This window comes from Typopeltis vanoorti, chromosome 4, assembly GCF_054136105.1.
Source record: "Typopeltis vanoorti isolate ZY-2024b chromosome 4, IOZ_Tvanoo_1.0, whole genome shotgun sequence".
Lineage (NCBI taxonomy): Eukaryota > Metazoa > Arthropoda > Arachnida > Uropygi > Thelyphonidae > Typopeltis > Typopeltis vanoorti.
This window is the reverse complement of record NC_143552.1, coordinates 79,866,988-79,881,250: the sequence shown is the minus strand read 5'-3', so window position 1 is coordinate 79,881,250 and position 14,263 is coordinate 79,866,988. Positions and strand designations below refer to the sequence as shown.

At 37.4% G+C, this 14,263-nt stretch overlaps 1 protein-coding gene across 1 annotated transcript in view; it reads right to left on the bottom strand.

Annotated features, from left to right (window-relative positions):
• Positions 1–8,266, bottom strand: part of LOC150107438 (aquaporin-like) — a 153,613-nt gene extending 145,347 nt beyond the window's left edge. Inside the window, exon 1 of the mRNA XM_090391296.1 lies at positions 7,470–8,266. Coding sequence (XP_090247422.1) covers positions 7,470–7,876 — 407 coding nt within the window. The 5' untranslated portion in view covers positions 7,877–8,266. The remainder of the gene's footprint in view (positions 1–7,469) is intronic.
• Positions 8,267–14,263: the final 5,997 nt, after the last annotated feature.

The following is a 14,263-nucleotide window of genomic DNA, read 5'->3' as shown; positions in this document are numbered from 1 at the left end:
AATTGATCCGCATCGTTTAATCTATTCATCATGATTTAATAGTAAATCTACAGGGTAGCCATAAAATAACGTTCCCTCTTTGGAGACATCTGTAGCTAAAATCAATAAACGCAATGAGACCAAATTTTATATTGAGACTTTTCAACGCATGGGGAGATGATTTCCGCGAAAAAAAGATTTAGTACCAAAAGTCGCCGATAGGAGAAAATTTTGGCGCTGGCGGAGCCGAAAACAAGCGGATAATTACATTAAAGGCAGATAAAATGGAATAATAACATTTCGACGGCGTATTGAGCACAATTCGTCAGTCCGCGCGGTTAGCCTAGTGGCTTTGCGCTTCGCAACCATATGACTGGGGAAGGAGTGTCCCAGGTTCGATTCCCGTCGAAGACGTGAGGAATTTGAGGATCTTCCTCAGCCATAGCCAAGTTAGCCGGTCTTGGGCGCGGGCAGTAGGGTTTTTTCCAACAGTTTATCTGGCGTTTTTCATCCCGCAAGCAGGCAAACCGGCCCCGTGAACATACGCCTATACAGCCAAAAATAATCCCCCCACCCCAGCGGCAGACTAGGTGACAGGTCGGTTGGGAGTGGTACTAACAAGTAGTCGCATCTGAGTAACACGGGGACCCTGCAGAGGAAGCGGGAATAACGCGTAGTGAAAGAAGAAGATTGAGCACAATTCGTCAGTCATTCGAATAACTGCCTGAACGTTCCCAATCCCTTTTTAAGTGGAACTGATGGCGCTGCTGTCACGTACGCACAGTAAAATTTGCATAATCCCTTTTACCTGCGTTTACTGCAAATGTTTGACTGCTTTCGGCTCCTCCAGCGCCAAAATTTCCCCTATCGGCGACTTTTGGTACTTTTTTCTTTTTTTTTTTTTTTTTTTGCGGAATTCATCTCCCCATGCCTTCGAAAGTCTCAATATAAAATTTGATCTCATTCCATTTATTGGTTTTAGCTACAGATGCCTCCAAAGAAGCAAAGTTAATTTATGGCCACCCTGTATTTATGAATTCCGTTTCGATACTCTTTATGTTAAGTAAGATGGGGGATATTCAATAATTCCGTTTCGAACATGTCTATGTCTCTTTAACAATTAAATTTAAAACATGTGGATGTTTCTTTAACAAAACATGTCTATATCTGTTTAACAATTCAGTTTCGAATATTGTCTGCATAAAGCCTGTTCAACAGTTCAATTTCACATTGCTTATGTTAGGTTTGTACTCTCAAGCTTACATTCACTCCATTCAACAATTGGATTCAACAATCGAACAACAATTCAACTAAGTTTGTCCCTTTCAAACATTGTTTACGATTCAATGCCAAACATTACTTATGTTCATTTGGTTCATTTTCATATCTTAACTCCATTCAAGAATTCGATTTCAAACAGTTTATATGGTTTTATATTAAATGTTTATGTTGAGTCTGTTCAACAATTTGAGTTCGAACGTTAAGTTTCTACAACAATTAAATTTCGACATTGTTTACTATAAACCTATTCACCAATTGATTATCTAGAGCCAAATATACCTAAGAACAGCACACAAATACTAAAGATATATACTGAATATCGACTCCTTGTTCACATCTGAAGGCCTATCAGCAGTTTTTGGAAGAGATCTTATTACTAACGTATGAGTTCGAAAAACAACCTCGAGGAAAATATTTACTGCAGATGATTGGAACGAAGGAACAACTGTTTGGCAAGGTGCCAAAATCATTGTACAGTTACTGCTATAAAATATGTAGTAAAGCATCCCTTATATGACAATGAGTTTTTCTTATGGCTGTAACTCTGCGTTATGGCCATCGATAAATGGCCCGCGTTGAAATGGGTACTTCACTATTTCCAGACTGCGCAAGAACACAAACTAATTGATATTCCATCTCATTTTCTAGACCATAAGATGGAAATTTCTTCTATCGGAAGACCATGTTTGCCCAATTAAAAAGAGATTGCGAGTTGCCATGTATATAAAATGCATGCAAGTATGGTTGATGTTTCGCTTAGAGCGAACTCAGATAAGCCCAAACAGCTCTGATAGGAGGAAAACGTCTTATTACAAACAAAAATTTGCATTTATTTTTATCTAACGTTTCTCAAAATATTTATAAATATTTAAATCGCATTAAAGAAATAGCTATAAACCTACAAAATTCGAGTTTTGCCGTCTTTAATTTGAATTTACCTGCCAGAAAGGTCCCCCTTTGTAAAATGGTATTAATTCCAAAAAAAAGCGTAGGGAGGGGTCGATAGTCACTCTTTATAACTTTCCAGTCTTACGAAAGTGAGAACTACTTAAATAAAGAGTTGGTTTTGTTTATGGACAAGTTATGCTCAAACAAAGCCCCACGTTACTCCAAGACTGCAATTGGCTCCAATATAAATCGCGAATGTCGCGATTTATATTGGAGCAATTCATTTGTGTATCTTGTTGGTTCTTTTAACGCCAGTGTAATTAGAGATATTAGGAAAGAACTTGACATTGTCAGCATCCAGGAATGCGTTAGCAGAGCTAATCTCAGGTGGTATGGTCACTTAAACAGAATGGGCGAGGAAAGATTAGCAAAACAAGTGTTCTCTGCCAGGTTGGCAGGAAAACGACCCAGAGGAAGACCAAGATATAGGTGGATTGATACGGTACAAAGTGCCTTAGATGATAGAAATATAAGATCTGATAATGTTGGAGTCTTGACAAGTAACAGACTGATTTGGAGGAAAATTGTAGATAGGAAATTAATAATGATGTAATTTTTTTCATGTAGTACTATCATATCCTGTACACCCCTTGAGGGTATATGGCAGGAATTTGATGATGTAATTAGAGATATTAGACGAATGCATTGGGTCTGTCAAACGTATGCGCTCTTTGATCCAATAGAATGTTTTATCCAATTTTCATCCTGCCTCTTTTGGGGATGTCAAAATCTTCATCTTACAATGCTGACTAATTTACCTTAGGCTGAAAGCCTTTAGAAATATTTCACCCTTAGTATCGACATCAGGTGTTTCCAATCAAAAGGCGTCGCTGCTACCGACTACCCTACTAACGAAACGTCATAAATACGAATTAAATACGTAGTAAAAACGAAAAGGGAAGTGTTTGGAAGTTGCATTTCAACAAATTAGCTGAATAGTATTTATTAAATAATTTAATTTAAAATTATAGACCAGTGTGTAGAACACAAGACAGCCGTCGAACTACAAGAATAATATTGCAACCTCTGTTCTTATTCTGGATTTCTATTTATTGAAAGGAGTTCATTATTTTAGCGCTTGAAAGTTTTACAAGTTTCAAAAGAAGGGAATGAAGAAGCAGTGGATGTCAATCCCTTACTTGGTATTGGTTCGTGGTCTCTTGAAACCTCTTCGCCATCTGTATTTAGGTTTCTCTTCTCTCGCCGACTTCTTCATGTTTTCTTAAGTGACCTCCTCATTACTGTGAAAATTAGGGGAGACACAAGAGGTACATGAAAGTCCCCTTTATGTTGGGGGTCAGAAAGAGTCCCTTATTCAAGTATCGAATTTCTTTCGAGACGTTTTTCTTTACAAAGACATCTGTATACGAAACGGATGCTTCAACTTCTTCGTCTCTTAGACAAACCCTTAAAGATCAATAAACCTCTCGCGATATTATACGAAACACTTAGAATGAAGTGTTTCTCCAGATGCACCACACTCCTTTCTCTGTTGATCCCTGTACTGACCCCATCGCGGGACGAAACAGAAGAAAGAACATATCTTTTTTCTTAAGGATTGCTTTTTCTTTTAGCCAAGAAGAAAGTGCCATGGTGTCAAAATTAAACAGAGAGAGAGAGAGAGAGTTAATGTGCGTGATTTTAAATTATATTAGCGCCATCTATATATTAATTCAACACATAAAGAATTTTGAGAATATGGATTATCAAAATCCTGTAGTACGATACTGGTACTGTGGAGAGAGTAAAATTTAGATAATCCTCTGGGAAAAGAGACTAAACAGGGTACTCCCCCCCCCACGTCTTCATCTTCAATAAGCTGAGTGGCGGTCTTTCATCGACAAAACTCATCATCTAAAGATATACCGAAATATCCGTACTGCAGGGGGATTGAACTACGACCTATAAGTTGCAATGCGGGCCATTCAGTCATTTATTTATTCGTATGAGGTTTTCCCCCGTTCCTCCACCATCCCTTAGGACTGGTTGAGCCCTCCTAATGAGGGATTAAGTATATATTTTATGATTATAGATTCGTGTATTTTCGTGGGCCGGTTTGCCTATTCTGAGGGACGAAAAACCCGAGATTCCCGGAGAAAACACCCTCTACCTTCGCATGAGACCGGCTAACTCACCTTTAGTCAAAAGAGACCAGATAAAGGTTCCTTAAGTCTTTGACGGGAATCGAAACCGGGTCTTTCCGACCAAAGGGCTTCGTCTATACCGATTGAGCCACTGAGGCTCTATTCAGTCATCCACAGTTTGTGTTAAACAGCTGCATACAAACAAAGCAGAATCTTGGTTTTGTTTGTAGTTTATAGATGGAGCGGCAATCGTGCTTTAATGGAGTTGCCCAGTAATAGTTGATTCTGTCTTAGGATGAAAAGGGGTTCTCTTTTACTTACGAGAAATTGTAAAAGGGGTAAGCTCTGGTAAAAATTAAAATAATATAAAGAAAAAAGTCCGATAACACTGGAGAATAAATTTCAACTGTTTCTTCGCTTTCTTTATGTGATAATGAATAGTTCCGTCTTTTTTTTTTTTTACTAAAACACTGTAATGCTTTTGTTCATGCATTAAGATATTAAACAATTTTTCTTAATCATATTATTAATTTCTTACATCAGATAATAATAAGAATTATTATTGAATTTTTTGAGATACTTCAATCATTAATTATTATCCTCTTTACTCGTATATAATATCCGAAACCTTCTTTAATTAAGGCCCAATACAAAGTATTAAATATGCTGCGACCTCCCATTGGCTCTGTTATGGCTTCTCCCTCGCATAAAATACGTAATGGAATCCCTGAACGACTTGTACTTAATCTCCAAAGTATAGAGGAAGCGGGAAAAAAAATTAAACATGAATATGTATATGAAAAACAATTATACTTGTATGGAACAACAGCCTGTTTCAATAAACGATAAGTACACCAACTAATCCTACATAATTCCGTCTCTTTAATACCTGGAAAATGTTGAATTACTGTTTTAAAAGCATTCCAAGCTGCTGTTTCAGATTCATTTGGGACTTCATCGAAAGTATATTTCATTAGCTCATTGATTTGCGGATCAATAAAAATTCTCTTGTATTTTTTTTTTTCTTAGTAAGCCGATGAAGTTTTTCTTTCTAGAATTAAAACCCGCTTGTTTCTTTGTCCCATCGCTTTGACAAAGTTTTTTTTTTATGTTACATTGATATGAAGAGGATATTTTCAGAATCAATTGATGAGAATGTGTAACCTTTTTTGGTTCAGAGAATTCTCTCTCTCTCTCTCACACACACACAAAGTCCCTTCGTTGATGTGTGTGTGTGTGTGTGTGTGTGTGTGTGTGTGTGTGTGTGTGTGTGAGAGAGAGAGAGAGAGAGAGAAAGCGCATACAGTAGCCGATATGAAGTATAAAGGTTGCGACCTCTTGACTCGTAGCTAATAAATTACATAAATAAATAAACACAAATAATTCATTTGAAATCAATAAAGTTAAATTAAAAATAAGTAATTTGCAACTTTGTGAGCAATTTAATTAAAACGTCCAAATTCATGGCACATAAATGTCCGAACTCTTCATTGATTTTTTTTTTTTTTTTGTCATTCCTTATTCTCACACAGTCTACTGCAGCTTGTAGACGTACAATATCAACGACATTCTGCCTCGGAAAATACTTAAGAAGATTAATGTTCCTTAATGTCCCTCTGGATGTAAATGAAATGCCAATGAGGATCTTTCTCTGTTTGGGAAAGAACTCGTAATTCGCATTCTTTTGTATTTTATTCAAAGTCAAATGTGAAACAGACCACAGTTCGACTCAACTTCTTAATGCAATAGTTGAATTTAGCGAATTCGTTACATCAAGATGAATATTTTTGTCTGTCATACCAACATTGTGGAATGTGCCGCTCCACCCAATTCTGCATGCCTCGTTATTGGACTACGGAACGAACAAGAAGCGGTTTTTAGACTTTTGTTTACTCCTTGAGTTGGAAATCACCCCACCAAATCTGCCTCGTGTGTGCTTTTTATTTTCCTATGTCACAATACATAGGAAATCTTATTCTCAAAATGTAATTAAAATTTTTTTTAAAAAATTCAAACAAGAAAAAAAAAAAAATAAATAAATGAACAATCCTCTCCATGAGCAGAATTTAACTAATGGAAGTCACAAAAGGTAAGATTCTATTGCGGATGTCGCTAAGAATAAACTACAAAACAGTAGTGTTGTATAGTTAGTATTTTCATAATACTATTATTAATAATATTTCATAAATATATAATAAAATACAGTATCAGAGATGACCTGTACACGGCACTGAAAAATTGATATTAATAAATAAAAAGAATTCACAAATGTTGGAATTAAGATGGTAAACGACGTGAATTATATTTTGTACGAGCATTTAAAAATAAGAAATATTCGCATCTCTTTTAGCAGCCTTTTTAACAGATTGCCTCATTCATCAACTACTGCCATAAGCGATTAACCACAGGCGCATGACTATCCGACTCTTTTTTTTTTCTCTCCCCTACAGCGACTTCTATAACGCTTATTTATTTCAGCCATCCCACATCATCTTCCAGGCTACAACACAGATCATCGGACACTTTAAAAACAATTGCTATTGATCCGAATAGTGCCATGTAACGGTACTTCAATCGTCCGCACTTGAAGCGAACGACTGACGCTTTCTCAACCACCTCCCCAGCTACAGATGTTATTTAACGTGTCTAGCCGGTGTGACATTCTCCAGAAGATCGGAATGTAAACACCCCCCCTCTCTCTCTCTCCCTCTTTCTCTCCCCCTCAAACGGGAAGTCAATGAAGCGAAGGGAAAGAGAAAGAGGACACTGGGCAGAGAACCACGGCAATAGCTGGCGAGATAACAACCACAAGTCTCTGTTACCATGGCAACGAGGAATGGATGGGGGAAAGAAGATGAGATTTAAATAACAAAAAAAATACCGACCTGTTATGTAATGATTTCCGGGTTGTAATCAAGAATTTGGGGGGGGGGGTGTTAAATTAAAGTGGTTTTTTTAAAGAAAATATTAATTCAGGCAAATATACACGATGAAGATTGAATTAATGTTACCAAGAATAGCATTACGTTGGTAGGTAGGTAGATAGATAGAGAGGGAGAGGGGGGAAGAGAGCGAGAGAGAGATAGTGTTCCTAAAAGAATCAGACCATACATATTTCATGATTTCATCGTAATGATGGATTGTAAATAAACTCACAAAGGTACATGCAATACTCACCCATAGAGCAGTGCCGCTCCTGCGATAGCTCCACCGCACTGTGCCGTGATGTATAGAACAGTCCTCAGCGGAGTTACTTTCTGGGTAACAAACATAGCCACAGTGAAGGCTGGGTTCACGTGAGCTCCAGAAATGTGACCAAAACACTGAGCCAGTGTTGCCATGGCAAAGCCGCTACTAAAAGCTTTGATGAGTGCACTGGTCTGATGTTGGGGCCAAGCAACGTGAGCTCCACACAACAGGAACACGTAGAAAAAAGCGGCAAGGCACTCAGCGATGATAGCTCGCCAAAATTCCAGCGTCCGCACTTCTTCCTTCATCGATTTCTTTTTGTTCACTTGAAGTCTTAATTCTTCCACCTTGTCGACCAGTTGAAGCAGAAACGCCTCCATGGACACCGTAGCCATCGCAAGGTCCTGTTCTACTTAAAGGGCGTTATTTTTAAAACTGAACGCACTTCGCGGGACACGACGCGTCCATGATCCGTTAGCGTTCCTCTATCTCACCGTGGATCCGCAGCGGCACGGGAGCAACATGTGCACTCGTGGGAAGGAGGTAACAATTCCTTGAGTCACTGACCTTGGCGTGTGGCGAACGTAGGGCTGACTTTTTTTTTTTTTCCTATTCATAAATCACCAGTTCTCACTGCGACCACCTTTTCCGTTTCCATAGTAACTGAGGGGATAATTCTTACGGGTTATTAAGTCGGTCTTAAGACTGATTCGGAGCACTTTTGCCACAGAACCGCTCTCCATCTTCCCTCCGATGGCTGCATCTTCCCAATATCCCCGCTTAAACTTTGCAATCAGCTAGCAGGTCGGTCAATTTTGTCCTGAGCATCCGCGCTAGCTGTATCGTGTCAGACTAACACGTGCATGAGTGGCAGGTGGGAGGAGCATAGAAAACTCCGTAGCTCCCTCTAGAGGAGGCTGACAGAGGAGGTAGAATGTTCGAAGCTAAGGTAAATAGCCCTTGAGTGAAAGCACCGATTATCAAGCGATAAAAAAAAAAAGGAAAGAAATCCGTAACCGCCCCCCCTCCTTAAATTAGATGACTTTTCTTATCTCTTGTGGTATTTAAAAGAAAGTCGGAAAGAGAGAAAGAGTAAACCCCATCTATTTTGCTGCATCATGCCGGTAATCATTAACATCTCCTAATATAAGTCTTGTTAACTTAATTTGGAAATACAAAGTCAGTACAAGTTAATGTCGGAACGAGTTAAGTGCTTTCCGGGAAGGGCAGGAACACTTTAAATCGACAGGAGACTTCTTACAAATACGTTCGAAACATTGAACGACTACAGGAGGTTAAAAACATCGAGAACAATGACTCCTGGAAACAGATAAACACACACAACTCCCACGTCTAGTTCGCAATCAACAGGCAGTCTATCGATTTCAATGAATGGCAGGGGATAACCTCTTCTTGCTCAAACTCGATCGTTTTTTCAAGCTGAAATAAATGCGTTACATTTCTAGTATGTTACCGGAGACTGCAGGAACTTACACATGACTTTGCACTTTGACATTCGAACTAATCAAGATATATCGGGTCAAGGATGGGAAGTTTCGCATGAAACAAATATTGCGGATGTATTTACTGCACAAGTCAAATATTATGGCTAGTTATAAATCACTGCGATATGTCGCAGCTGCATCACGTTAGCAATGAATTCAAATTCTAATTTATTAGATTGAAATATGCTTCATTTGAATATTTCGGCAAAATTCAAAAATACTAAAAAAAATTTTAAATTTGAAAGTTATATGCATTTTAAAAAATTAATTATATATCAAAAATTTAAAAATCTACTTTAGATTTTTAAATTTCAATTCGAAATTTAAATTGTTTTTTTATTGGCCGTTTGTGTGGATTTTTATCCCTGAAATAAATAATCCTGAGGTATAAAAATAAATTTACAATCTTTGCCTTTAAATTTATAGAGCACTTAAAAACAGAATGGTCTGTTTATATTTTAATCATTAATTGCATTTATATAGTTTAATATCTGTATATAATTTTTTGTTTAGGCAAAAAAAGTAAAACATTGGACTCCACGTAAGAGCTAATGAACTGTTCAACAAAATTTTTTTTCTACGCAGTTCTCAAGTTTATGTTGTAGTGTGCGTGTTACTCTGATTTAGGAATTGTGTCCCCCACTTTTTTTTTTTTTAATCAACAGATTGGAATAAGATATAAGATGGTGTCGTCCGTACCGGCGTCTCACGTCCCCAATTATACGCTAAATAAATAATGAATAAGTTGGTAAATGATTACGTCCAACAATTGATGATCTGGGTTTGAATTCCGTTACTAATATATAGTAATATACTACGCATATACGATTAACGCGAGAACATTATGTTTTATAGGAGCAAAGTTACTTGGTCATGAGAAGCTACTGGAACTAACACGCCAAGGAAAATGGGAACATACATACGCATCATGTTGTCGTGATATTACAAACAGCATCATATTGACCAAGAACTCCTTTAATGAAGCTGGAAATGTAGTGATAGTTCTCGAAATTTGAGATTGCATGCACAACTAATAGGAAGTATTTCACACAACTATGCGAAATACTTCCACCATGCAGTATTTCCTGAAACGATCAACGGACATGTACCACGCCCTGAGAATCCATCAGTTGCGTTCATTGTAACTGACTGCGTCACGCTATCCTCCATCACACTATCCACCACCCGAATTCAATAGAGACACACGACTCGTATATTTGTATCATCGTTATAGTACCTTACCATCATACATGTGGTCTATCCTGGACAAGTAAACCAAGGCAGACAAATGCACACCCATCATTATACATCTCCCATTCATTTTAACTCAATATTCTAATACATGTTGAAGATGGTTAGTTTATCGTCGACTAAAGTTATACCTGCATATTTGAGGGGATGTTGAAGTTTCCACTTGGTATTCGCTGGGGACCCTTTAACTTCGAAAGTTTCACTATTTATTAAGACTTGAGGGATCCTTAGAAGGTTCAACTTAGGCGGTAAATTGTCACTGTTTAGAAGTTCGATACGGGAAGTGCTTTCCTATGCTGGACTTTTGCCAATTTTGTCCTCAGCTTTTCAGAAACTGGTGGGAGGAAAGCAAGAAAGAAAAAAAAAAGATTTAATATGTGAATATATTTTTGTTATACTACAGAATTTCACGAACCAAAGCTGGAAGGAACAACAAGAAAATATATAATGATGACAATTCTTGGAATTGTGTATTTTAAATACAGTACTTGGAAGATTCGCCCACGACCATTTATTCTGGAATCGTTGCTAGCGGGTTCAGGACGGTTTCCGTATTTATTTATTTATTATTTTTAAATAACGAATTCATTCTGAGTAGCCAAATATGGGTGTTCGGTAGCGATGAAATAACTATCACCGAACATAAAAGCCAGTACTTTGCCAACTTAATCAACGATGCATTTTTGTTTTCTAGGTTGACGAAGATGCTACTTTAAAAGATTTCTTTAAGCCTTCGCTGTAAGCAACGCGTATTTCTTTTTGTGTATATAAATAACTGTCCATGTATCGGCTTCTACGTTGCCTGTTTTCAGGTTTCAACTGTGGCGTGTCATACGCATAACGAAATGTTTTTCTTAATTCTGCTAAGAATTAAGATTTAAGTCTTTTTAACGAAAGGGCATTATCAATACTAACCAACCCAAGAAGATGCAAAAGATCACTTTTGATTTATTTATTTTACCCTGTAAAGCATGTAATATCGAAAACTCGCAGGGCAATCAAACAAGAACTTAATGTTCACTGTTAGATATTAGCCACGGTTTCATAAACAGATATCGAAATACAATAAAGGGAGAAAACAAATCAAAAAGCTGTAGCAATATTACTCTACATTACACTGAAGACAAAAATAACAAGCGAAACATTTTTTTTCCTTCTTTTTTTTTTTTTACCTGAAAATTTCTTAATGGAAATTTCCGAAAATTAAGAAATATAAATACGTGGTGCTGAAGTCTTTTTTGAATAGAATCGACAGTGGAAATGAATGATCTTTCAGAATTTCGAGTATTTCTCGAGTCTTTGCGATGATGTCTTTAGATCTCTTCTGTGTTGCAGCGTCGCTCAGATACACGTTCAGCCTAAAGGTACAAAAGAGAAACCAGCGACAGGCCTACCGAAATCATTTCTCGTATTCGGAGACCTAACAAAGCACACACACACACACACATCGAGTAATGAGTTACGAAATTTCAACGGATGGCGCCTGAGCGTCATAACATTTCAATGGAAAATTAATTGTTAAAAATTGGGTTTCAGGAAGGTGCTCGTAACATTCTGTAGGAGGTCTGAATTCTTTCTTTCTGTGCGTGTGTGTGTGTGTGAGAGAGAGGGAGGGGGGGGAGGTCTTTCATATAACACACACACACATGCGCTATTCCCTAACTAGTATAATGTTTACCAGTGAGAGTATGAAGATCGATGAAAGATAATAGCAGGATTACGGCGGGGAATTAAAACATTAACGGATTCTTCTCAGCAATCCTCTGCATGATCCTCTTCATTCATTTTGTTCCCAACGCCCCTTAGGATCCTAATGGATAAAAATATTCCGTCTAAATCTCCATAGAATCGCACTACTTTATTACCTCTCAGTTTTCCCGTATTTCATACAGCGAAGGATGCTCGTATGTAACGCTTAAATCTGGACGGGGGGTGGGGGAACGGGATCACCAGAGAGATCCAAAGCTCTTTAGAAAGTTTATTAAAATTCCGTTTCCCCTCTCTCTCTCCAAGTGATACCAAAGGATTTGGGGAACAAGGATTATAGATAGAAAGAGGTTGCATAAAAGTAATTTTAAAAGCTGAGCTACTGTTGCCAACTGTGATTTCTTAAATTTATAAAATAAACGATATTTACGTTCTTTATTCGTGCTAGAAGGAAGTCCTTCATTCCTTGTGTCAAGCAAGCTTCTTCCCTATTATTCGAACCGTGGAATATTCAAATCTCTCTGAAGGCAGCCCGAGTTTAAAATAGCAACACATAACCATTGATTTGAGACTGCGTCGAGCAGTTTAGGACAAGTGGTTGCCTAGGTTTCCTAAAATTCTTTCTTTCTCTCAGATAACAGTCGCGCTACCTTCTGATCCCTTTCTAAGGTTACAAGTCGTAACTTTTGCTCCTCCGTACTTTCGCCTTTATCCGGATGGTATTATTGCAACGCCACCTAAAGACAAAGCTGACATGCTAACATCACTCTTTTCCTGTATTGGATGATCTGGACCAATGGTACCCACGCTTTTTGGCTCGATTATCACAGTCTTCTCCCAAGCTATTTTTTTCCTAATATAATTCCTCAGCATTAATCTGCATAGATTTTTTTTATCAATATTCCATTGCAGATATTTGTAGTCTGTGCTGTTATGTTATGTTTACGGCTCTAAAATATTAATAATATTTTTTTTTCTTAGTAATTGTAATACTCTGGACTAGGGCTAAAAATGATGCCATTTTTATAATCCTTTATAAGTCCAATACATTGCGAACGTAGATTTTCTTAGAATGATGCCGCTATCATTATCGTTTTATATTATAATGGAGAGAGAGAGAGAGAGAGAGAGAGTCATTGCTTTTCTTCAAACCTGACTGACGTGTGCCTTACTGAAACTGGTTATGTCATTTTACTCTTCGTCGATCCATTTATAAGACGTTAAATCTTTCCCATTAAAACCAGTTAACGGGAAATATTTAGCTCAAGGTTAGAAGTCATTCCATAGTCAGGCTATCCCTAAACAGGAAATAAATAATCGCCATCGGACTGTTGTCTCATTTCTTTCACTTAATTTCAAAATTAATGTGCAAGTCCATTAAAAGTCAACTACCTGAAGATTCTCCATCAAATTAACGATAACTTCTATGAATCCCCTCGCTCTTGATCCTCGTGGATCCCTCCTGAACATACCATTGAAAGTTTTGAAGAAACTCAAGCTTTAAACATCTCCAAGACTTCCGATCAGACTTGGATCCAATTTTCGGTTTATCATTCGCAAAATATATACAGAGAGAAGTTTTTGTAATATTTACTTTAAAATTCATAATTGTTTGTGTTCTGATTTCTTAGGGAGGGAAAGCATAGCCCATCTCCATGATCAATCCCTGCATTAGATTAGATTTGACTCAGCATTATCCGTTCTCTTCTATTTCTTTTCTTTTTTATCACTTTCCCTTTTTGTCCACTGTGACGCCACTGGGCACTTCTTCGGGCTCTCTTACTAATTTAGAAATCTTCCTGGATCCTGTTCTTTAGCCTATCTTTTCTTCCTGAAAAGATAGGCGAGAATAGGCTGTACACTGATCTTTCTCTTCTGTACATCAATCAATGACTTTTTCTCATTGGGTGCAAATTCAATTCTTAGTTTTGCAGTGCAAACGAATTTCATTATCTTTTTTCGTATTCGATAAAATAGTCAATCACTCAGTGACTTATTATTCTGATTTTCCGAATTTAATGACCAGAATAACTGTTTACTCTAATGGTAAAAATTTAATTTGGTGAACTTCAATGTAACCAAAACGCAGGTTGTTTATCTCAAAGAAAAGAATTTCTTCTCATCATTTCTTATCCCTGATAATATTTATATCCTCAACTGAGTTCCAATATCGATTCTTGGTTTAAAGGTAGCATTTATCGTCTCGTAAAATAAACACTTTGCATCTATAGCTGACTATATCACGGGCTGTTTACTTTGTACGTAGGTGTTCTACATTTGTGGTGGCGCAGAATTATTTCTGTTCAAAAGGAGAGAAAT